This window comes from Canis aureus, chromosome 11 (genome assembly GCF_053574225.1).
Source record: "Canis aureus isolate CA01 chromosome 11, VMU_Caureus_v.1.0, whole genome shotgun sequence".
Classification (NCBI taxonomy): Eukaryota; Metazoa; Chordata; class Mammalia; order Carnivora; family Canidae; genus Canis; species Canis aureus.
The window spans coordinates 25,366,845-25,391,388 of record NC_135621.1 but is presented as its reverse complement, the minus strand read 5'-3'; the positions used below and the strand labels follow the sequence as shown (position 1 = coordinate 25,391,388).

The following is a 24,544-nucleotide window of genomic DNA, read 5'->3' as shown; positions in this document are numbered from 1 at the left end:
AGGCAAGACTGGGAGTCACTCCTGAGGCGGTCTGCTCGCAAGGCTGAGAAGGGAGCAGGGGGTCTTCTAAACATGCCACCCAAGCATCCGGCTGACCCAGCAGCTACGATGAGGACTTGCCAAATGTCACTCCAAGAGGCCCGGGGCCCCCTCTCCTGTACATGAGCCGGACACTGAGCCTGGCACAAAGCAGGCACTCACTGCATGCAAACACAGGTGGTGGAACAGTTTGTAGGGGTGGTGGGGAGCGGGAACTGTGGGGCCTGACCTCAGGAGGCACTAAGGAATCCCAGTGTGGCCCTCACGAATGCTGGAGCAGGAGACTGAGCTTCAAGAGCAGGATGGCGCTTCGTTTTGATATGCAACCCCATGCCAGAATTGAGATAGGGTTTTCTAAGCAGAATGCACTTGTTATGGTGATGAAAATCAAATGCTTTTGGGGTGCTCGATTGTTGATTTCGGCTCAGGGTCATGAGATCGAGCCCCCCCCCCCTCCGTCGGGCTCTACAATGCTTAAGATTCTTTCTCTACCTCTCCCTCTGCCCCCCCCAACAAAAAAAAAAAAAAAAGAAAAGAAATGCCTCTGCCTAACAATTTGCTTTGCTTAATGATGAGAGTAAGTACCAGACAAACAACAGCTAGAGTTAAGCAAATTTATTCCGTGTCAGGTACTGTTATTGACCAACTGAACCATCATCACACCCCTATAAGGAGGTATTATTATTGTCCCCATCAAGGCCAGCTTCTGGGCACGTGTGTGACCTGTGCAGTTGCCCAGGGCCCCACATGTAGAAAAGCCTGTGGTTGCTTCATGCTCTGCTGTCTCATCCTGACATTCTCAACACTTTTTAAACAAGGGCCCTGCATTTTCATCTTGCACATTTTGCATTCTCTGCAAATTACGTAGTGTGGTTTTCATCTCCATTTTAGAGAAAACTAAGGACTTACGAAGTTTTAGTATCACAGCTGAGGAGTGGTATCTTGGGGACTGGACCCCAGGCGGCCTGGCCCAGAGCCCACTCTTCACCGCTCACCACATTGCCCCTCGTGCAGTTTGGCTGGGGGGGTTGACCTTCATCTGTCTTCCAGCCCCCAGACGTGAGGCTCCCTGAGGGCAGGAGCCTGTCCCCCTCCATCCGTGGACCCCATTGCTCTGCACAGTGCCCAGTGGACTGCAGCTGCTCAACAATACTTGTTGACAGAGGAACTCAAGCAATCAAGCAATAAAACTAAGGAACACATAGAGACAAGGAAGGATTTCTCAAACTGGAACACTGACCTTCTGGGTTAAAACCTTGGTCCAGAGTAAATATTCATCACACATGAGATGAAGAAACCAGATAACATATTCTGAAAGTAAACCCCGTCGTTTCTCTTGAAGTACCTTCCCAGTGTATCTTAGAGCTCTCTGTTATAGCCCCTTCTGAAAAAAATGCTTCCCGTTCACCAACTCCTCCATAACATTAAAACTCGTTTTCATCTTTGCTGAGATAATGGTTTCTTACTAAGAATCAAATGAAAAATTCTTCATCAAGAAATGTAGCACATTTCTGGACTGTGCAACATTACTGGAAAATACTTTTGCTCTGTGCTTTTATTAATCCTATGCCAGAATATAAAGTTTTCCACAGGTGTGTTGTTCATAATAACGATCCTAACAAAACAATGGCCGATGCTATTGAAGACTAGCATGTGTAGACACTGTTCTAAGTGCTTCTCTCGGATTTTCTCATTTAATCCTCCTAATAACCATCCAGGTTAGATCCTCCTCACTCTCTCCGTTTCCAGAGGAGGAAAGAAGGTACAAAGTGGTCGAGTAACCTGCCCAAGGTAACACAGTCACCAGCGAGCCCACACAAGTTCCTCAAAAGTGTCATAAGAACAATGACTTTGGGGTGCCTTGGTGGCTCAGTTGGGTAAGCGTCTGCCTTCAGCTCAGGTCACCATCCCAGAGTCTGGGGATCGAGCCCTGCTCAGTGGGGAGCCCGCTCCTCCCCCTGCTCATGCTCTCCCACTCTCTCTCTCTCTCTCAAATAAATAAATAAAATCTTAAAAAAAAAAAAAGACAACGACTTTTTCTTTAAGAGAGGGCACCTTCCCTTTGATGAATTCAAAGAGAACACACACTGGTTCTGAGCTAAAGCAGATAAAAGAATATAACTTCTACACTACTAACTGCGGGTCCTAATCTTGTCTCGCTATATAGCAACCATTCCCTATAAGCAGATTAATCTAAACTAAAAAATCAAGGAAACAGCAAAGAAATTAGCACGAAGAGAATTTCTGAAGCCTTTACTCCTCCTGACTTTCCTACACTCATCCGACATCACCTCCAGTAAACTCTTTTGCTCTCTCACTCTGCTGAGTCTGTACAAAGTATGCGCTCCCTTCCACCAAGACTTAAAGAACTCTAAATTTTATAAAACGCGGGATCTTCCTATGGCATGACGTCATGGCTCATGACCATGATCATTAACAGCTGTTCCCTTTGGAGGTGACAGTGGGGACCAGACAGATTCCTGTCACAGGAGCGGAGGGGAGAGTCCACGCTGACACACTGACAGCCCTTTGCACTCTGCAGGCCCCAGTGTGACCTGTGATCCTCAGTGGAGGGTGTCACGTTAGCCCCGATGTGTCATCACAACATCTTGGGCCAGTTGCGAAAAGTTGTAAAAGTCACAGAGAAAACAACCTCTGGAGACAAAAAAAAAAAAAAAAAAAAAGAATAAGAAAAAGAAAAACCCCAATTTCCAAAGAGACGCAAGGGGAAGAAAGAGAAAGGGTCTGTGGAGGGCCTTCTTAGCAAGGGAAAAGAGCTGTAAGCCATCGCAGAGGCCACAAGGCCGCTCATCAGGCAGGGAAACTGAGGCTGCCATCAGGACACAGGTGACCAACCAGGCTCCAACAGGCAGCCCAGAGCACCTTCAGAGGGCGGCTCCGGGGCGCAGAGGGGGCCGCAGGGGCTTTCCCGGGCTCCCAGCGCCGCCAGCTGGAGTCTCAGGGCCGGTGCTGCTCCCCAGCTGGGTCACAGGTGGCCTGCAGGTCCGCCCCGCTCACACGGGCCCCCGGGTGCGCCCCCCCAGCGCTCTCTGGGTGGGGGGCCCCAGACCTCGCCCCCAGCTGCCTCAGGGACCCCGGGGCCCACTCCGCCCCCCCAGGGGCCGCCCCGTGCGCGCCCCCCCGCCCGGTGTCAGGAACCACCAGCGCGTGCCCCCGACCCCAGGGACCCCCAGATGCTGCCGCGTCCCGCCCCCACGACCCCCCGGGTGCCCGCCGCGCCCGGGGCCCCGGGGCGCGCCCTCCCCGCTCCTCGCCGAGGCTGGCGGCGGCTGGGGGCGGCGCGGCCCGGACCCAGGCGAGGCCCAGGCGCCGCGGCCGCAAGTGCGACGTGTCACAGGCCCCGCGGGCTCCTCCTCCCGCCGCCGCGGCCACTACGGCAGCGGGGCCGCCCGCGGGCTGGGACACGGGCGCCCAGCGAGCCTCTCCACGCCCGGCGGCCGCTACCTTGTTGGTCGGCACGGAGCGAAGGCGCCTGAAGATGCTCAGGATGTCCTGCTTGCTGGGGTCCCCCATGGTCGGCGGAGACGCGAGGCGCAGCCGGCCCGGCCAACCGGGAAGGGCCGAGCGGGAGCGGTTACCGCCTCCGGGAGACAGACGGCGGCCGAGGGGGCGGGGCTGCGCGTGACGGTCAGGCCACGCCCCCACAGGCCACGCCCATCGAGGCCACGCCCACCACCGGGGCTCACGCGCCGCTCTCTTCTCGCGGCCTCGCTCAGCGGCTCCGCCCACTCGAGCCCCGCCCCGGCGCCGCCCGCGCGTGCGCAGGAGCCCGGCGCCGCTCCTCCCGGCGGTGGCCTGAGGGGTACGCTGCGGGGCCGAGCCGGGCGAAGCTGGGTCAGGCCGGGGTGGGCTCCCGCGCGCTCGGCCCTGGGGACCCGCCCCCGCCGGAGCTGCTCGGCCGCCGCTTCGACCCACGGAGTGAGGCGTGGCCGAGGTCTTCTCACCTGGTCCCCCCGAGCGCGCAGCATCCCTGCAGGAGCCAGGCGGGAGGCGCGAGGGGAAGGACCCACCTGCCGCCATCGGATGCCCGATTTTCTCTGGTCGCCTTTATTGCTTTTTCTTTTTTCTTTTGCATTAAGCTGAAGCCGAGCCCTGGATGGGAAGCCTCCACCGCCCGAAGATCGGTTTCCTTCAAGTACCTGTTTGGGTGTCGGGTCAGCGAGAGGTCGCAGTCGTCTTGAGGCTCAGTCGGGACCGGTGAATCCAGACCCGAGGAGCAGCGGGACGTGCCCGGCGGCTGCCAGTCACGGAGGGGCTTAAAGTCGCGGAGGAAGGTGGGTGCTTCCCCAGAACTGCCGCCCGAGGCTGGGTGGTGCAGGGCGAGGTCAGGTTCACCTCGGCTCCAAGCCCGACTCGCCCGCCCCCTCCTAGCTGTGCCCTTGGTCAGGTCAGTCCTCTTCCCCAGAAAGCCTGGCTTGCTCCTCTGTCGGTGCAGTGGGCGCTACAGATAATCAGTGCCCGACAGCATGAGGGAGCCCTGGAAAAGCCTTTGGCTGCGTCTTTCCTACTTTTAGAAGCAGGGAATGCTCACTCAGCCTGTCCGGGTAGATACCCTAAGGGGAAGTTGGAAGTTTGCAAGGATGTGGACTCAGATAAACCCAGGGTTGGACCTTTTCCAAGGAAGGGAAATTTATTACCTAACAGAACAGTAAGTCACTGTTGCAGAGGGCTGTGACCCAAAGTTCTTCCTTCTGTTGAGTCAGAAGCATATACTCTTGTACTCTGTGTCCCCCTGTGACACTGATGCATGCCGGCCGGTCCCAGGACCCGGAGGGAGTCCTGCAGGACCAGCCAAGAGGGTCCTTGGTTTTGTGCAGGATAGAAATAAAACTCTAGCTGAGAGGAAGTGAGAGCAAAGTTTATTAAATAGCATAAGTGAAGGGTGCCTGGGGGGCTCAGTGGTTGAACATCTGTCTGCCTTCCGCTCAGGTTGTGATCCTGGGGTCCTGAGATGGAGCCCCACATCACGCTTTCTGCAGAAAAGTTGCCTGTCCCTCTGCCTATATCTCTGCCTTTTTCTCTGTCTCTCATGAGTGAATAAATAAAATCTTAAATAAATAAATAAATAGCATAAGTGATAGAGCATAGCAGATGGAGTGTCTGGGAGACTTAGGAAGAGAGAGTCCGTCCTTTGCTCGGGGTTGGGGTTTTTATTGAGGATTGTGGTCTGGTGTGCATGTCTCAGGCATTCCAGAATTGGTCCAAACAAGGACCAGAACTCAAGTGTCCTCCGTCAGTCACTTATGCCCTGGAGCCAGGGATCTTGGCATCCAGGTATCTGCAGCCCCAGGGTCTTGGAAGATTTACGTGATGACCCTGGCTGGTCAGTCCTTGGATGTTATCTTTTGTGCTGGAGGTCTCCAAGGAAATCATTAACTTCTTGATCTTAACAAAGAGGACATACATTAAGGCATGTGTAAGGGGGGGGGGTGCGAGTCCTAGCGAGAACAGAAGCAGGAAAAGGAGCAAAATGGGGTCCCTTCAGTTTCCCTGTCTCAGTATTGGTTTGGCCCTACACAGAACACCTGGCATGTTTATGAGGAACAGTTATAGCCCTTCTGATGGGAATGATGATTACTATTTGGAGCTGAAAGCTTACTTACCAAGTTACATATTGGATGCCGGGTATTATATACTCTACAACATAGAGATCCCCAAGTGATAAGGGAGCAGAAGGCAGCTGGGCACAAAGCACAAGATGACACCTCACACACACAACACCCACTGTGAGATAAGTGTGGCATTACTCAGGTACTTCTCGATGCCCCAAAACTAAGGGAAGGGAAAAAATCAAATGATTAACTGATAAAGATCACAGTCCTGCAGGATATGAGTCTCTATCAGTTTACCAATGTCTTAGTGATATACAGGGAAAGAGCATTCTTTTTTTTTTTAAAGATTTTATTTATTAATTTGAGAGAGAGATTTCAAGCTAGAGAGAGAGCATGAGTGGGAAGGAGGGGCAGAGGGAGAAGCAGACTCACTACTGAGCAGGGACCCCAATGTAGGACTCAATCCCAGGACTCCCAAAATCATGACCTGAGCTGAAGGCAGACGCTTAACCAACTGAGCCCCGCAGGTGTTCTGGGAAAAAGCATTCTTATCAATAGCCTAATTTTTAGAGACCCATAACTCAATTTCCTGGAGTCCTAACATCACCCTCCCTTCCATGAATGATGTGGGAAACAGCATAAGGAAATGTAAACCGGGATTCCTGGGTGGCTCAGCGGTTTGGCACCTGCCTTCAGCCCAGGGCGTGATCCTGGAGACCCGGGATCAAGTCCCACGTCGGGCTCCCTGCATGGAGCCTGCTTCTCCCTCTGCCTGTGTCTCTGCCTCTCTCTGTGTCTCTCATGAATAAATAAAATCTTTAAAAAAAAAAAAAAAAGGAAATGTAAACAAAGTTAAGTTTCTTTAACACCTGCAGCCTATTGACAAGGACTTTAATAGGAAAAGTACAACATTCCTCCAGGAAGCCCCCAACTGTCTTACTAGAAGGAAAAACCACCTTAACTCAGCAGTAGCCAGGCCTCTGCTTTCATGTAAATCTTGAGTATATCACAGTCCTTTTGTCCACCTCCCTTTTTCCTCACCTCCCCCAACTCCCAAGTCTATAATCAGCGACTCTTCACAACCCCAGGGCAGCAGCTCTTCTGCGCAGGGGTTCTGTTCCCTTGCTTTAATAAAATCACCTTTTTGCACCAAAGACCTCTCAAGAGTTCTTTTCTTGGCCGTTGGCTCCTGACCGCACCAACATTTCAAAACTAGACCTCACCAGCATGCTAAAACCACATCACAAGGAGAAGAAAAAAGGGGCAGTGAAGTACAGACTGTCTGTAGGAGGAGAAATACCGGTATATGCACATCACTGGCTCATCTGTCATCTGCTTAAGTGTTCTTCACAGAACTTATCACCACCTATCATGACAATATGTAACACTATATATATATTGCTTCCCTTCAGTCGAACATAAATTTACGAAGATCAGATCTGTTTTGTGTACCTCTGTCCGCAGCACCTAGAACATGCCTGGCACACAGTGTGCATTCAGTAAAGATGTGTGGGATAGGCTTAGACAAAGCTACAAAGAGCACCATTCCCAAGCATACTGATGAGAACAGACTGGATAGTCTACAAAATCATAAGTCTTCTTAAGCCTGTCAGGTGGCTAAGGTTGCAAATCAACCAAGTAAACCGAATTCTGAAGAGAATTGAGCGCCCCCAAAGATAGGAGCAATGGAGAAAGGTGGCCACCATACAAGTGGGCAAGAGGAAATAAGTTGAAATTTTAATGAATCTGTAAAGGCCAGGTGTGGGCTGGCATGTCAGTCTGAAATAGCATGAGGCCTCAGATACAAAAAGTACATTCATTCACGAGTTCTTTTCCATAAACTTCCATGAGAAATTGTTCTTCATAAGAAAGATGGAGGCACGGGGCACCTGGGTGGCTCAGTGGTTGAGCATCTACCTTCGGCTCAGGGCGTGATCCCGGGGTCCTGGGATCCAGCATCAGGCTCCCTGCAGGGAGCCTGCTCTCCCTCTGTCTGTGTCTCTGCTTCTCTGTGTGTCTCTCATGAATAAGTAAATAAAATATTTAAAAAGAAAGAAAGAAAGATGGAGGCAAAGACACTTGAGAGAAACCCCTCGGCCAGTCAGGTGTCCAGCTGTTGTTGGGGGATGGGCACAAAACCCCACCCACATCCCTTCTGGAACACAAGAGCAGCCAACCCTGAACCCACAGTGTTCAAAGATCCATTGCTGCCAGAGGAGGAGTAGAAGCAAAACCCAGTTACACCAAATCCAAAAGCTAATAAGAGATCCTCTCACCCTCAGAAGAGGACAAAAATTCATTACTACAGACTTAAGAAGAACAATACAGAGGGAACCAGCCATGAGGCAGGTGTGCGTTGCCTGCTGTGTACCGTCCCTGTTTACCTTTCATGAAGACATCCTGGGGTGCCTGTGGCCAAGCGAAACACCATTTAGTCTATTTAATTCATTCAGTTAAGCAAGAACTTGCCGAAAGCCAGATGCCACTTCAAGGAAAGACTAGACTTGCCTAGACAGTCGTATGATGAATCACAGAGTGAGAATAGGCACAGATCTCGCACCTCGCCCCTGGAGGACACCAGGGAGCGTTAGTGCTGAAGAGAAAACAGGCGCATGCTGTCTCTTACCCCGTTTCTGTACAGATCAGGTGCATTTGAAAATGAGCACATGGAATCATGAGTGACATTATCTGATTTCCACAAACCCCTACAACACTCAGGCAGTGCGCACTTAGATTCACAAATGCCCCGTTTTAAGTGTTTAAGGTAAAACACTTACTGATCTTTGCTTGTTATCGAGTTGATGTTCTTGACTGATTTCTTAAAACAATGTCAGCTGGGGCCATTACCTCCTTTAATGGGATGAACGATTTGGTGTAATAATTGTGCATTGCTGTAGTATTTGCAATATTAAAATATTAGCAAAAATAATTGCGAAATGAAATGAAACCTGTGTGTGTACCAAAACCTGATTGTTTGTAACAAGTGCATTTGTCATTATCAAAAACTGGAAACGCCCCCAATAATCCTTCAGCTGGCTCAGCAAACATGGGGAGTTCATTCCACGGAGACCACCTACAATGAGAAGGACGTTTACCCCGATGATGTGTGAAACCACATGGATGGATCTCGAATTAATTATGGGAAGCAAAAGAAGGGGAGACAAAGCCTGCAAACTGTATGATTCCATTCATAGGACATTCTGGAAAAGGCAAAACTATAGAAACAAAACAGATCAGCAGTTTCCCAGGGTTAAGGATATAAGGAAAGGTTGAATTATGGAGGAACTAGGACAAATTTGGGCAGCAATGGGACAGTTCTATTTCTTGATTGTGATGATTACATGACTTTTTCTGTTTTGCTTTTTTTTTTAAGATTTATTTATTTATTCATGATAGAGAGAGAGAGAGAGAGAGAGAGAGGCAGAGACAGAAGCAGGCTCCATGCCGGGAGCCCGACGCCAGACTCAATCCCAGGACTCAATCCCAGGACTCCAGGATTGCGCCCTGGGCCAAAGGCAGGCGCTAAACCGCTGAGCCACCCAGGGATCCCCTGTGGTGTTTTTTTTTTTTTTTTTAAGATTTTATTTATTTATTCATGAGAGACAGAGAGAGACAAAGACACAGGCAGAGGGAGAAGCAGGCTCTCCGTGGGGAACATCATGTGGGACTCGATCCCAGGGCCCCGGGATCACACCCTGAGCCAAAGGCAGACACTCAACCACTGAGCCACCCAGGTGTCCCCATGACTGTGCTTTTGTCAAAACTGGACTGTACACTAAATGGGGAACATTTTACTGTATATATACACCTAAAAAATGAAAAAAGAAGTGGGAAACAAATCCTCAGCGGTGTGGGACTTATGGCCCATGGAATACCATGCATTCTATTTTTAATCTAAGCATATTTAGGGACATGAGAAAATGCTCTTGAAATATTAAGAGAAGGGAACTGGGTGCCCAACTATGTTTATAGTATGAGCTCAATTTTGTAAAACACACACGATGACAACTACAACAGAATGCATGTGCTACACACATGCACATAGGGAAAAAAAAAAGACTAGAAAAAATAATCTGGAATTACCACTGTGGTTGCCTCTGACCCCCGGACCGTGGGTGGCTTTGTTTTTCTGAATACTTTTGCTTAAATTCCAGATTTCTGTTTACAAATAAGTGAAAAGCATGGACATTGTTACTGGAAAATACTATAAAGGGGCAGAGGTGGCCCATTAGCTGCACATGGTCCGTTTGCCCAAGGTTTGCCCTGCTGATCCAAGGTTGTGGCGTTTGGGGCTGTTTGTGTTGTCACTGCCACGGGTTTCTGTGGCCTTCGGTGGCCACACGGTGTCTGCCCATCAGTTATCCTTTCCTTAAAGAGAGTGATGTTACAGAGCACCTGGGGGGGCTCAGTGGTTGGGCATCTGCCTTCGGCCCAGAACGTAACCCCGGGATCCCGGGATCGAGTCCCACCTCGGGCACCCCGCAAGGAGCCTGCTTCTCCCTCTGCCCGTGTCTCTGCCTCTCTGCATCTCTCAATAATAAATAAAACATTTTTAAAAATGAGAATGATGTTACTGACGCAGCTCATCTGTTCATCCGTTCCTCCCCTTGTGCACGTCCTAGCTCTTCCCACAAAGAATTTGAGGAGTCTGAAGCAGCATTATCTGAATTCCATTTGGATGGGCCAAAATGGGCTTCACTGGATCTTTTCAGTTTCGCTCTAGGAGCTTCAAGGGGAGAAGGTCTGGGGCCAGCTTGCTGCTCAGTCAAGTGGGGCCAGTGCTATGACTCCAGAGCCAGGGAGGACCTGGGGTCCCAGTGGGGGTCCCTGCAGCAGCGCCCTTGCAGCCCAGCAGCGCGGCCTAGTGGCGGGGCCTGTACTGCACCACCGCGTCCGAGGGCTTGCTGGGCTGCCGGGGGCTGTTGCACCCTGGGCAAGTCACCCAACCTGTCTGCGCCCCCAGCGCCTCGCCTGTAAAACTAGGGATAATAACATTTCCCTAGTTCATGGGGCTGCTGGAGGGTTGGGGGGTTTAGCCCAGGGGCTGGCACAGACGGAAATACAAACGATAAGCTCTTATTCCCATTTTACCAACAAGCAAACCAAGGCTTAGATTAAGTACTTCAGTCAGGCCCATGCTGCTGGTACCGTCACAGCCCAGTTGGAGCACGGGGAATATGACCTCACGGTCCATGCTTTTAACCATCGAACCCATTTTTATGCCTTTTTAAGACTGTTGAGTTTCAGGGGAGAAAATGTGGAAAACCCAGCCCCCTGGGTCGTTTCATACATGGACGGATACGTGGCTTGGAGGAGGCACTCGTGCCTGGGGACTGGTTGGGGAGGATCTGGAGTCTCGAGGTCGGCCGAGTTGGGATGGCCTTTGGGGTGAGACTACCTCCATAAGTGGCCCCCAGATTTGTGTGTTTTATCAAGCAGGTTCACACTCTAGACCGCATGCGATCATGAAAAAGGAAAGGCAGGAACCACTTCCTCATTTTCCAGATGAGGAAATGGAGGGTCAGGAACACAGAGGGGCTTACCTGAGGACATGCAGCTCATCAGTGACACAGGTGCCCTTCTGACCCTGGTGGGACGCCTCTCCCTCTGCCACTGGCCTGCCACCTAACCTTCCCTGCCCCTGGCATGAGAGTCCTAGGAATAGTGAGGGATGGGATATCACATTGGCCTGTGTCCTTTGCTCCTTGCACTCTCTTGGGGCGTATCTGCCACTGCCTTGGCCAGACTGTGGGCGATCAGTGTCTGGGTCCCCAGGGCCCGGCTCCCGTGTCCCAGAGCTGGGTTGGGAGTATCTGCTGGTTATATGAACAAATCGAGGGGCACAAGGAATGGCTGGTATTTTGGGAGCTCTTCCTTGTGCTTTGAGACCGGTGGTCCCAGGTCAGCATCACTTGGGACACATTAGATTAGATATGTGAATTCCGACTCCATCCCCAACCTCGTGATTCAGAAACTTTGGAATGTGGCCCAGCAAGCGGGGCTGTAACAAATCCTCCAGGTGTACCAGGGCACCTGCTTTTTGGAGTTAGGCACTGGAGTTGAAACCCCAGCCCTGTCCCTAACTTGCTGGATGGCCTCACACAAATCATGCAACCTCTCAAGATTTGTTTCCTCATCTGCAAAGCGGTGTTCATGCATAACGAGGAGCCCTTATGTGACCCTTTGCAGAGAAAGGTGCTCAGCACCGGACCTGGCATGGAGCTGAAAAATGCTAAGCCCAAGGCTGGTGAGAAACAGTGGGCTGAGAAACTGTGCCGGGGTCAGCCTGGCTCCTCTAACTCTGCTCTGCAGTGGCCCCACATGGTGCAGGATGACCTTGTATCTCGAGCAAGAGGCCTGTGAGATCTGGCTGGGCCCGGGTCTGGCCTCCCTGGGGCAGTGCTCCTGCAGGTGTGAAGGGATGCAGAGGGTGCCTGCCCAGCAAGGTCTCCCGCTTCTGGACACCCCCAGGGTCATCCCCACTTTGTGGAAGGTGAGGCTCAGGCACTTGCTTGGGTGTCGGGTCGCACACAGGTGGGGGGGGTCCCTCCCCAGTTTGCAGTCCACCCTGACCTCTTGCCAGGCAGGGATGCTTCCCACTGGAAGTGCGGGGAACAGGTCAAGGACCCCATGGTACTGTGACCCCCAGAGCCTTGGAGCTGGGCTGGGGGCCCTGTTCGCCTTAATTTCCTGAGACTTGTAGGGTGGCATCCAGAATCCACCAGGTACACTCTCGGGACCATCCTGCCCTCTCCTCCGTGGTGTCAAAATGACTTGGACCCTCCCTGAGCTTCTGGAGTTCCCCAAAGGCAAACATAGGTCCTCTTTCGTTTTTCTCCTAGTCTTGCACACAGTAGGTACTCAATAAATGTTTGCTGGACGAATATGACCCGTGGAGAGGACCAGCAGATTCCCTGCCAGGAAGGGCTACTCAGGGGCAGGCCATGCTCGGCTCCCTCAACCACTCACTGTGACCATGGCCCCGTCACTCCTGCCCCCCGCCTGGCCTGCTTCCCCACGAGCAAGGCCGGGGGCGGGGCCGGGGGCCCACGGAGCCCTTCTCAGCCCCCAGCCCTGTCCGGGGGGGTCAAGGGGTCCCCTCCACGTCTGCCCCGAGGCCCTAGGAGCCGCACTGAAGCGGCCGCCCGCTCCTCGCAGGAGCTCAGGGGCCTCGGCTCGGCCGCTCAGAGCCACATCTCCGCCTGGGCGTCCGGGGCCTCGGCCCGCCGTCCTGAGGCGGCTGTGGGAGGGGCAGCAAGGATGCTAGAAGCTTCGGCTGGCGGGGAGGAGGGGTGCTCACTCGTCAGCACGGTAACAGGTAACAGGTCCGGCGCCTGGGTGCCCGGGGCTCCCGGGGGCAGCTGCGGGGCGAGTCAGGAGCCCCAATTCCCTGGGACCAGGGCCCCCGGGCAGAGGTGACCCCGCCGAGTCCGAGGGCCCCCCCTCCGGCTCTCCCCAGCCCTTCCTCACCTGCCAGTGGGGCAGCAGGGCGGGCGGCCCCCAGGAGCCCCACAGTTCTGTCGCGGGGCTGGAGGTCCTGGACCTTCCGTGTCCTCCTTGCCGAGCGGGGGACTGCGGCCTCCCCATGGCGTTGGTGAGGGCCGGGCCACCAGGAGGCCGCTCCACCCCGTGGCGGCGACGCAGCTCCTCCCCGAGGCCCACACTCCGGAAGGGGCCCTGTCTGGAGGAGCGTATCTGGGCTTGGTGTTGGGCTGCGACAGCCCTTACATCTCTCCTTCCTCGCCTCCCTGGCCGCCTTTCAACACGGGCCACCCCAGTGAGGGGAAGGATCCCACAGGGACCTTGTGCCACAGACCACCCGGGACTCCCTGGGTGGGTGTGGCTCCTGGAGCCTCCGTGTGCTTCTCTGTAAAATGGGTTAGGAAGACAGCCCGCTCGGGGATGTCTGGAGATGGGCATGGTTGGTTTTGTTAAGATTTTGAGAGAGAGCAAGAGAGCGAGCAAGCACAAGCTGGGGGGAGGGCAGAGGGAGAGGGTCAAGCAGACTCCTTGCTGAGCAGGGAGCCTGACATGGGGCTCAATCCCAGGACCTCGGGATCATGACCCAGAGTGGAAGGCAGACCTTTAACCACCTGAGCCCCCCGGGGTGCCCCTGGAGATGGGCGTGTGATTCTCAGGTACGGTATGAGCAGAGCACAGGGCCCAGCATACAGCAGGTGCTCAGGGAATGTGTTCAAAGAAACCCAGTGATGGACGCTCTCTCCTCTGGGTCCTCCTGTTTGGACCTCAGGGAGGGAAGGCGGTGCCAGCCTGCTGTCCACACTGGGGAAGCCCAGGCCACAGAGTACCAGGTTCCGGGGAGAGTGGAATCGAGGGGCTTGGGTGCCTCAAATCCCCAACCTCTGGGTGGCAGGGCACACAAACAACCCTTCTGGCCGTGGTCTTATGCCTGGGATCTCACCCAGCTCCAGAGCTGGGAGATGCTGGCGTGGGCCTGAGGGACGCAGGGCTCCAGGCGGTCACACGAGATCAACTGTTTATTGATTCTTTTTTTCTAAAATACTATACATTTAAAGAAACTCCTAACTGAAAAGACTTGACAATTTTTGGTAAATCTGTAGCAAAGGAATGAGGATTTCTGCTGGTAAGTTGTCATGACAAACACAGACGCACATCCACTTTCCAAGCAAGACATCAAGCTCGCTGGAAACACTGAGAAAATGCATAGCTTGTGATGGCAGCGGCCATTTCCCCCATGTCTGGGTTACACAAAATAAAGGTTTTCCCACCTTCCCTCCCCCCCAACCCCCTGCCCTGTGATTACAGTGTCACTCCTGCCCCAGCGCATCTGCTCCCGATGACCAAGGCCGCTCAGAAGAGACCCCTGTGCTCGAGGTGAGACCCAGCTTTCGTGTGCTCATGAGCAACAGAGGAGTGGAGCCTGCAGCTGCTGGAAAGACACGGGAGGTTTTACAGTGTTCTGCTACGGAAAGGACTGAGGCTGGTTTGGAGGGGGGCCCAGGGCTGGCCGGCCAAGACAGGCCTCCCCACAGCCGCCTCCACGGCACACAGACCCAGGCCCGCACGCCCCCAGCCCCGAGCTGGCCCAGCCAGGCCCGTGCCCGAATGTCACAGTCTTCAAGCAGTTTACAAATGAAACCCACTGTCAGAAACCATTAAATCTCATTCAAACAGTAGACGAACTCTTTAGATTCTCTGCATATCAAATAATATATACAGATATACACCGAGACGTGACCGTCTAATATAAAGCATCTTAACCTATAGACGCATGTGCTTCAGAAGTTAGTCTTACTCTTGAACCTTCCAAATCACTGATAAAATTGTTAACTTCCAAGTATGAAGTTTGGAACGCAAGCAGAATGAAAATAAGATTTTAAATATGGGGACATTTGGAGTACTACATAAGGTTGTTTCCGGGACTCACGGCAGATGCCTCCAGTGCGGAGGGCATTCACGACAGAAACCCAGCCGAGTGTGTCCCCACCTTTCCACTGCAACCTCTAGCCTCAAACACCGCCTGTCTCACTGAGCCCCGGCCTTGCGACTTGCCCCCAGCGCGGCCCGGCTGGTTGACAGTGCAGCATGGAGACAGGGGCTGCCTCGAGACTGGTGTGTATCACTTTGTGCCATAATTTAAGTATCAATAAATGGAAGAACAGGTATATAAAAAAGTATAACTGTACACAGCCTTTAAATTAAAAACCTCAAAGTCTTCACTCAGAAAATGGCATGTAAGTTTGTTCATTTATGTTGCGGGTGATGGGACTCGTCAGAGGAAGTAATCAGTGGAACAAGAATCAGTGGAACCCACCATGACTCAGGAGAGGAGGAAAGGCAAGGTCAAGAACAGACAGATCCATGATAAGCCGACACGCACAGTGAGCAGGACGGGGGAACGGGGCGAGTTCTGTTGTACTATTTTCCTGCACTCAGACCTCTCCGGCTACACCGCGTATGGAAAGGTGCCGAGTCCCAGGTGAAATGACCCAGCTCGTCTGCCTCTGAGAGACACCATGAAGCCAAGGGCAACGGAGCCATCAGGTTTTGCAGGAAAAGGAGCGGACGCTCGCACGGCCGGCTGCTACCGGAGTGCCGCTGCCCGGGGCCGACGGCCAACGGAGCTCCTGGGGCCCCTGCCTCCATCCTCCGCCAGCCAGCCGGCTGGCCCGTCACTGGATCGCCTCGACGTAATTCGCTGGGTACAGGCCGACCTGCCCGTTGTCCAAGCGTCCCTTGCACCAGCCCTGCTCATCCTCGTCCTCTATCTTGGTCAGCTCGTCCCCTTCAAAACAAGAAAGAAGCAGTCCTGGTGAGCGGGCACAGTCGCCCTACTAGCTCAACCCACCCCCAGCCTACAGACAGTTTTTAACTTGGGCGGGAGGGGCAGGCATTCTCTTGGGGATGGGGTGGGGCCAGACCTGCTTATTTCTCTACTAAATTGCACTTTAAAGGGGCCTCGGAGAGGTCTCGCACAGGGTCCCTAAAGCCAGCAGCTCCTACAGACACTGCAGAATTAAATGTCATGGGCTCCGTGCTTCCCAATCATCCCAGGCTGGGTCGGAGGAACCCTTTCCGAGCGGCTGTGCCACCCCCCTTGCCACCCTCTCCTGCTGTCCTCTGCCCCAAGCCCACTCCACCTTCTCACTCTCCTCTGGCACCTGTTATCCTGACTCAGTGTGACTGAAGTGGTTGCGGTGGGAGGGGCAGGGACCCATCAGTCTAAGCCCAGCCCCCAGCTCAGGGCATTCATCCTCTGACTTAAAGAAATCATCCCTTCCCAATACAGTGAGATGGAAGCCATTGGCACAGTTCTGGAATCTCCCCATGGTGTTGTGTGTTAGCATCATTTGATTCCGCTTGTCTGTTCAGACATGAAGGCCAGGCCCGGGCAGGGGAGAAGGTACCCTGATGGGGGCGCAGATGGAGTCCTGGTCCTTCAAGGAGACAGACGGGGGCAAAAACCAAAGTGTGGTCAGGGCCCTGGTGGGGAAGGTCCAGGTCTGGCATCTCTCACTCAGGGCAAAAGAGCAGCCTAGCACCAGGGGCCGCTCGAGGAGCCACCTGGGGCTCTGGCCAGCGACCGCCTGCAGGGGCGCCGTGGGAACCCCGGAGCTCAGGCCTCGGTCCAGGCAAATGCCGGAAGTCTGTTAGCCCCAGGACAGCTTTTGCCTTTTGTTCAGCTTGGAGCTTTGCATTTCTCACTGGCATTTCGGTCACTGGCATTTGGGTCCCCTCTTCAGGCTTGGTGGCAATTTCTTCCCCAGGCAGTTATGCCTTGTGGAGGCGTTTCCCTGTCTCTCTTTGGTACAGCAGCTAAAGTGAAGAGGCCTGTGGGACTGATATCCAGAGCTACTGGATTCGAATCCCAGGGCCCCTGCTCATGGGCAACATACCCTGCCCCTGGGGCCAGGTTTCCTCGTCTGCAGACCGGGTGCTGGGAGGACTAAGTGAGAGCAGGGAAGGAGCCAGGTAGTGGCCAGCACCCAGTGAGCGAGAGCCGCCATCACTCCCATGTGAGGGATGGCTTTCCTCCAGCCTCCGGGCCACTCTTTCAGCACCGGTTCCCATGCAGATCTAACTCAGCAACACCAGCAGTGAACATGGGGCAAAAGTGAGCACGGGAGGGCAAAGCTCCATCTTCTCTTGTCCATCCTGCTCGCTGTGGACCCCTGGACAGTTGGTGTTTCCCTTGTCCGAGCTCTGTGACGCTCACAGGGGCTGGAAAGGGCCCAGGGAAAGGTTTCTCAGGCACCTGAGACCCAGAGGAGCAGAGGGCACTGGAGCGAGCGTGCTACCAACTGAAGAAAACAGTGCTGGCTGGGCGGATGTCGCAACAGAAGAGACAAAACACAGTGAAGAGGGGAGCTTTGAGGATGTAAAATGTGAACTGGTGATTTAAAACATTGGTTTCAATCAGTTCGCTTTTAACAATTCACTTGGAGCAAAAAGAAACATTTATATCCATAAAACTGCAGACAAATCCAACAACTAAGATGGAGAAAGAATTAGAAATTACAATGAATAAACCAACTGACGAAGTTAGGGAAGAATGACTCCCAGGTGTCAGAAAACCTGGACAAAGTCGAGTTCAGGTGCATATGAACTTCCTACAACCAACAGGGGTGCCTGGTGACCAACCCTGGGCTTGAGTGTCTGAGGCCAGCTGCCCGGCCTGTGGAGCAGGGGCGGGGGGCAGGAGGCCGACAGGCACAGACACGGCCCTCCAGCCCACAGTCGGCTGAATGCAGGGGTCTGTCCCAGTGCAGGGCGGGTGTCAGCCTGTGCGTGCTGCCTTCCAGCCCGGCCTCCCACTCAGAGGTGTGATGGCGGGTCTGGGATGGCTTTGAGGAGGGGACAAGGCAGGAGGACCTGGCTCTCTGTGGGCCCCCTCTGGCACCAGGCACCTGTGCTTCCTCCTCGGACACACTCTAACATAGTGCTTTCAAGCTAATGGTTGAAACCCATTTTAGCGAATTGCAACTAGCATAGAAAAAAAAAAAAAAAAAAAGACAAAGCCCAGAGAGTCTGTGTACACAGAGCTCCCATGATCTGGATGCAAAGTGTTCTGTAAAACGAAGTTCAGGTACTGGCAACAAAGGTGTGCCGGTAGTAGAAAGTATACCATGTGGCTGCAGGGGGAAGGCTCAAAGGCACCCAAAGATGAAGCTGAGTGGCCCAGAGGTACTCAGTGTGGTCCCGGGGTCTGGGCAAGGTGGCTCGCCAAGGGCTCCTCTGCCAGCTGGGGTCTCTGGAGAAAACCTTCCCCTGGGGACCCACAGGCTGGCTGCTTCCACCTGGGAAGCACTTGGGAAAACAGCTGGTGCTGGTGATGAACATCCCCTGCCCCAGTGCCCTGCTGTGCCCAGCCCTCCATCCTGCTGGGACTGGTGCCTTGGGCAAAAGCACCAGGGCACTCTTCATGCCTTCTAAGGTTTGGCACTGAGCATCTGCTGCTTTTGAAATGTTGGAGGACGACCCACAGATGCAGCTAGCAGGAATTTCCCAAACTTAAAAAAAAACAAAACAAAACAAAAAAAACTCCCCTAGCAGGTTGGAAGCATTCACCCCAGGTGCCAGTCGGGGAGCCCACCTACCAGCCTTGAAGCTCAGCTCATCATGCTCCTGCCCTTCGTAGTCATAAAGGGCCCGGACCCGCACTTCCGTCCCCGAGGTGGTGTCCTCGTCAAATGGGTTTGAGTCCCCATTGGCATCCGTGGAGGAGAACGGGTTGTTAGATTCATCATCCGACCAGTCAGTGGGGTAGCTCTGGGTCTTCTCATAGCTGCTCACACTGCAAGAAAAAGGGTGGACCCAGGGACCCTGAGTATGGGACTGACAGAGGCACGAGGCCCTGCCTGGAGGCTCAGCCCCTGCCCAGGGAGGCTGCAGGAGCCCCGGGGCCCGGCGAGGGACCTCCTTCCGCAAGAGCACAGCCCCTCAGCATCACAGTGCAGTCAGGCTCCCCGCAGGGCTGCCCAGCACACCCGTCTTCCTGTGGTGGTGTGCCAGGGCCTCGACGAGGGTTAACGGAGGACAGAGAAAGAACAACTACAGATTGTTAATAGGTGCCCCCCTCCCTGAGAAATCGAGAAGCCAGAGACCGTCCACCAGCCGGCAGCTGAGCCACCTCCTGCAGGCCCCATGCATTGCTGTGAGTGCCAAGGGGGCAAGAGCCTGGATAGAGAGAGAGGAGACACAGAGAGCGAGCGAGGTGGGAACCAGAGGGAAACGTTTGTTCACCAACTTTTTGGCCTTAATGTCCTCCTTCTCACTGACGGTGCTCCCCGTGTCGTCCTCATCCTCGAAGGGGTTGTAGCTGGACAGAGACTGCGCTGACCGTGCGGGGTTGCTCGGGACACTAAGGTCACTATGGGGAGAGAGAGAGCTTTCAGGGGACCCCAGCTCAGCACCCTGCTCCGGCCCTGGATGCTCCCAGCTGCAGGATCACAGGGCCAGGGGCTGAAGGGGCAGACTGGCTCCTCACCCAAGAGGAGGATTTGTCATTTGAGCAGAAAGAACATTTTAGCAAAAACACTTAGTGATATTCTGGGTGGTTAAACACATTTAAAGCGTCTAAGGAGAACAGCAGGTCCATTTCCCTTCTTGCCTGTGGGTGTGGTCTATCCTGAACAGGAGACTGGGGTGCGGACAGGCTGCCGCCGGAGCACAAGTGATGTCCGGCTTGTGGCTTCTCCCCACAGTCTTCCCATCTGGGCCTGTGGCCAGCACTGTGATGCTGGGAGCTGGCAGCCAGCCTGTGGGGCTCAGTGCCCCCCTGCTGAGAGCGAGAGGGGCTCCTGGAGCTCTCCAGACCCCACAGCGCAGCATTCCCCTCCTTCTAACTACAAAGGCTCCTAAGTCCTCCTCCCTGCTTCTTCTGGGGCTAGAGCTTCCAAAATCAGCTCCCAAACCTGCTAAACAGCCCTTTCTAAGAAAGAAGGACCCCTTTGTGCTTCAGAGAGAGAACATCCATCTGCATAACTGTATCAGCCGTCTACTGTGAGCCAGGCCCCAAGGGGATGGACCTGAGGGAGATCGGACCCAGGCCCAGCCTGAGGGCTGACAGCCAGGATGCAGTGAGTGTGCGTGCTGTGGAATAAAATAAGACGGTAAGAGCCCTGGCGCCACACCGTGCAATTCAGCTGCAAGGTGGGGCTTGTGGGGCCAGGACCACCTCCAGCCTCCAAGTCAGGGGGACTGCATGTGGCTGGCACTTGAGCGCTGCACAGAGAGCTGGAAGGAGAGGGGAGAGGAGAGGAGGAAATGCCTCAAATGCTACTAGTGACCTCAAGGGGCCGGCAACTGCCTCATGGCTTCAGGCCCGGAGAGGGGCGCTCGACCCAAGCCTGCCCACTGCCACACTGGAGCTGCATGTCTGAGACCACTAGGCCTTCCTCTCTCCCCAGCACCTTTCTCTTTGAGGGGGTGCTGGTACCGGGAAGCGGAATTCATGCAGCAGCCCTGGCCTGCCTAGACTCTCCCAGACCCTCCTCTCCCACCAGCCCCAGTCACACAGATGCCAGCCTGATCCCTGGGACAGCGCTTACTGCTCCAGTCACTTCACCAAGCCCACCTGCCCAGACAGAGACCCAGCAGCTGACTGACAACTGGCTGTGTGTGGCCAGGGAGCCCAGGTAGGGGCTTCAGCACTCAGGGCTACAGAAAGGCCTCCAGTGCCTGTGCTGACCCTCCTGGGAAACCACAACCATGAGCTGTATTATTACTTTTTTTTTTTTTTAATTTTTATTTATTTGTGATAGTCACAGAGAGAGAGAGAGAATGAGGCAGAGACACAGGCAGAGGGAGAAGCAGGCTCCATGCACCGGGAGCCCGACGTGGGATTCGATCCCGGGTCTCCAGGATCGCGCCCTGGGTCAAAGGCAGGCGCCAAACCGCTGCGCCACCCAGGGATCCCGAGCTGTATTATTACTTGTTGTGGCATGGAAGCCTCTGGGCCCAGAGCCTGTGGGGCAGGAGCGGCTTCCAGGGAGGGGCAGCTGGCAGCCTCAGCTCTGCAGATGAGAGCAACATCTATCTACTGGGACTCGGAGGCCAGAGCAGGCCTTGTCTAGCACACGCTTTCCACGAGGTTCTAATGACCTCAGTGCCACCTCTTCTAACCAAACTTGGTTTCAGCAGATAAGTCAGAAATAAAATAACCAACACTTTCATCAAAGATGTGCCTTGAAAAGGGGGGACACTTGACAATGATCTCCTGTACCACCACTCCCCTCCGAAATCAAGCACCTGCATACAGAACAGAGAAGTACAAACCTGACCGGGATACCTGAACCCGCCCAAAGGATGGCATCAATGGTTATCTCCACCTGCCTGTGCGTACCACTGGGGATACACAATGACCAGCACCTGACATCAGCTCCTGCCCTCACTTGGGGGCCAGAAGCATGTTTGTGCCAAAGGGTCCTTTCTCTGGATCTTTTCAGAGCTCCAGCATCAAGTGAGCTGATGATCCTCCCCAGAGATGCTCTTGAGCCACTGCCCAGCAGAGTTTGGATGCCCAAGGAGCATCTGGAAAGACATTGGTGGGGTTCCCTACAAGGCCTCATGCGGGGGAGGGGTTGGTCTCCCAGGTATCCAGGCTGGAAGCATCCAGCCCACACAGAGGACCCGGGGGACCTATCCCAGAGGATAGAGGCTGCCTCATGCCTACCTGCTGGGCTTGTTCTGCAGAGCCTGGTCACCCGTCTGGTTGATGCCCGTCAGGGTGACACCATCAGCAGCCTTCTTCTTCTCTCTTCGGCTGAGAGTTCGATTCAGGTCTGCGGACCACTCCTGGGCAAGCAGGCACCGAGAGAGAGAAATGGGGAAGTTCATTGGTTTGAAGCCACATCAGTCTAACACACTGGGCAGAAAGCCAGGGTCTGTCCTGCAGTTAGTGGCATGCAGCCCCGTGGCCTCGGTTCACCTTGCTTGCCAGCTGACCTCGGGTTCCCAGCACCCCCCTGCTACCCCCTCCTCACTGCTAAAGGTGGGGACTCCAGCCTGTGTGGGTCTGGTCTCTGGAAGGAGAGTCTGACCAGCCAGCACTCAGGTGTCCAGGAACTTCCCCATCCTGCCCCGGGGCCCCATGGCACTAAGCCTCCAGCCTCCTCAGGCCAGCAGGGGTCGCCAGAGGCCTCACCGGCTTTCCTTGAGCCTTCCAAAGTAGACAGGAGCTAGTTCCCATCTAGTCCTTGTGCAACAGGAGAGCTGGCTGCAGGTTCTGGGCAAGCCCTTGTGGGGACCGCAACTTGGCGGGGGGTGGGGGGTGGGGGGGTGTCAGGGGCAGGTAAGCTAGCTCTCCCCCACCCCAGCAGGTCTCTCCGGGGAGCAAGCGGTGCCCTCTGGCAGCTCACAGCACAGCAAGCGCTCACCTCCCCCAAAGGTTTACTAGTTTCCCCACATGGAAACAGCTTTATCATCCACACTGAGAAACGCTCAAAGTGGGTTACAGAAGGAAGGGGCCATGACCTCATTCCCCGGAAAGGTCTCCCTCCTGACCCCACCCATCACCAAATAATCTTGACTGAATTATTAACCCTTGGTGTGTTGAGTCCATAGTTTGGCACACAAGTCCGTGTAACACTTCCGGGTTAGAGGCCAACTTGGAAATATCAAGTCTAACCTGCCAACTTGTCAAACAAGGAAACTGAGGCCCAAGAAAAGGTGACTTGTCCATGCAGAGCTGGTGGCAGACCTGGGCCCCTGACTCCAGACCCTGGTCACCTATTTATTAATTATTCTCTCAACTGAAATAAGTTGACTCAGAGCAACCATATGAATATAAATCTGTCCTGAATGCGTGGCTTCCAGGACCTGTGTGATCAGTGGTAGGCCGGCCTGGGATGGAGGGGCCCGCTGTTAGTGTGGACAATGAACAGCAGGGCAGAAAAGCCACCACATGCCGTCAGAACCAGGCTGTGGACCCCACACACACAGACCCGTGCGGGCCGGACACACACTGCTGGAGGGTTGGGATTATACATTAGCCACAAAATAAGAAACTTACTTCATCCTGCGGCATGGAAAATAAAAGCAAATAGTTTCATTAGAGAAAGTCAAGCATGATCCTGTAAGAACCGTAAGCACAGGCCACATGTGGGCGCTGCTTCCCAGCCTGTAGGATCCACGAGAGGAGGGCTGCAGTGGCCAGGACGCCCATACCATCGAGCCAGCCTGTCAGCTCAGGTCTTCCTTCCCAGACCACTACGCTCTCTAGGTATAGGTGGACAACCCTAAGGGCCCCAGGGTGGGAGGGGAGGGCTGCATTTCACAGGTGGCTTCCCAAGCCCCTCTGGATCAGTATACACCCCTGCAGGGTGAATCCCGCCACGTGCACAGGACACACCAGCTCGCTTCTTCCCCGTGCACCATCGCCAGGGGTGGGGTAGGCTATGTGCTTTCCCCTCTAGGGCCACTTCTACTCAAGGGGACCCTGGGCCTCCAGCTCATCCCAGTGCCTCCGTGGAAGGGGCATGGTCTGCTCTCAGCCTCCTGTCGGGAGATGTCCTAACACCTAACACAGTGCAGGGAATGTGCTCAGCTGCAGAGACCCACACTGTCATGGGAGCAGCTTCTTGAGAAGCTCCAGAAGACAAAGGGACATGTGTGAGGTCTGACACAACCATAGCTAGGGTGGGGCTAGAGGCCAGGATGGACTCCCAGCTGCCCAAGGAGACGGGTGCTGTTGTCATCCCCACTTTACACATGGGAACAAATGACTGGCTCAGCGTCCCACAGCTGTTAAGCGGTGAGGCCAGATGTGAGTGCAGCCTGTACTCTAGCAGTCCCCGGGGGCAGGGGAAGCCCCTCGGCCCTCGTGCCAGGTGTCCTCCCCGGAAGGCAGCAGCCATAGCCCTTCCAAGCCTTTCCTGGCTCCTGCTTTACCACAGGTGGGGAGAATCTCTCCCCTCAGAGGAGGGGGTGGCAGGACTTAGTGAGGGTGGGAGCGCAGATGGACTGTGGCTGGAAGAGGCCCTAGAGCCCCAGGCCCTCACATTTTGCAGGTAAAGATACTGGAAGGCTCACACTCATGAAATCAGGAAAAGAGGAAAGCTAATCCTGAACCAAAAGGAGTTGAATTTACTATCTGAACCGAGGAAAAGTCCCCTGTGGGAAGGGTAAGAGCTACACATAGCCCCATCTCTCCCCGTCCCAGGCCTGAGGCCTGCCAGCCTGGTGTGCGCTGTGGCTGGTGTGGCCATCCTGCGGAGCAGGCGGGGAGCTGCGCAGCTCCTGGGACTCATCAGCAACTAGAGAATGCCAATGGTCAACAGGCGACCATCATGATTCCTAACAAGACAGAACACGATTGCACCTTCACTGAACTCCAAAAGGCCCTGCAGTCGTGCCCTTGGGACTCTCCACATTGACCTGGGTTCCAGAGTAGCCATGCTTAAAGGCTGCCTCCTAAGCAGGGCAAAGGCCATCACCAGTTGGAGCGAGAA

General features: G+C 54.4%; 2 protein-coding genes and 1 long non-coding RNA gene across 9 annotated transcripts in view; 1 reads left to right on the top strand and 2 right to left on the bottom strand.

Moving 5' to 3' along the window:
* Window positions 1-3,680, bottom strand: part of ARFGAP3 (ARF GTPase activating protein 3) — a 51,210-nt gene extending 47,530 nt beyond the window's left edge. The window contains exon 1 of the mRNA XM_077914232.1: window positions 3,505-3,680. Within this exon, the coding sequence (XP_077770358.1) occupies window positions 3,505-3,573 (69 nt within the window). The 5' untranslated portion in view covers window positions 3,574-3,680. The remainder of the gene's footprint in view (window positions 1-3,504) is intronic.
* A 163-nt stretch (window positions 3,681-3,843) lies between these two features.
* LOC144323592 (uncharacterized) lies at window positions 3,844-24,526 on the top strand. Its single transcript, XR_013388995.1, has 2 exons — window positions 3,844-4,334; window positions 14,400-24,526. It is a non-coding gene; the product is annotated as an uncharacterized LOC144323592 (long non-coding RNA).
* PACSIN2 (protein kinase C and casein kinase substrate in neurons 2) overlaps window positions 14,093-24,544 on the bottom strand; it is a 136,824-nt gene continuing 126,372 nt past the window's right edge. For 6 of the 7 annotated variants that reach the window (XM_077914228.1, XM_077914231.1, XM_077914230.1 and 3 more), the window contains 4 exons: window positions 21,769-21,890; window positions 19,342-19,464; window positions 18,692-18,888; window positions 14,093-15,879 (listed from right to left, as the gene is read on the bottom strand). In XM_077914228.1, coding sequence (XP_077770354.1) covers window positions 15,767-15,879; window positions 18,692-18,888; window positions 19,342-19,464; window positions 21,769-21,890 — 555 coding nt within the window. In that variant the 3' untranslated portion in view covers window positions 14,093-15,766. The remainder of the gene's footprint in view (window positions 15,880-18,691; window positions 18,889-19,341; window positions 19,465-21,768; window positions 21,891-24,544) is intronic. The other variant, XM_077914226.1, reaches the window with a different exon arrangement.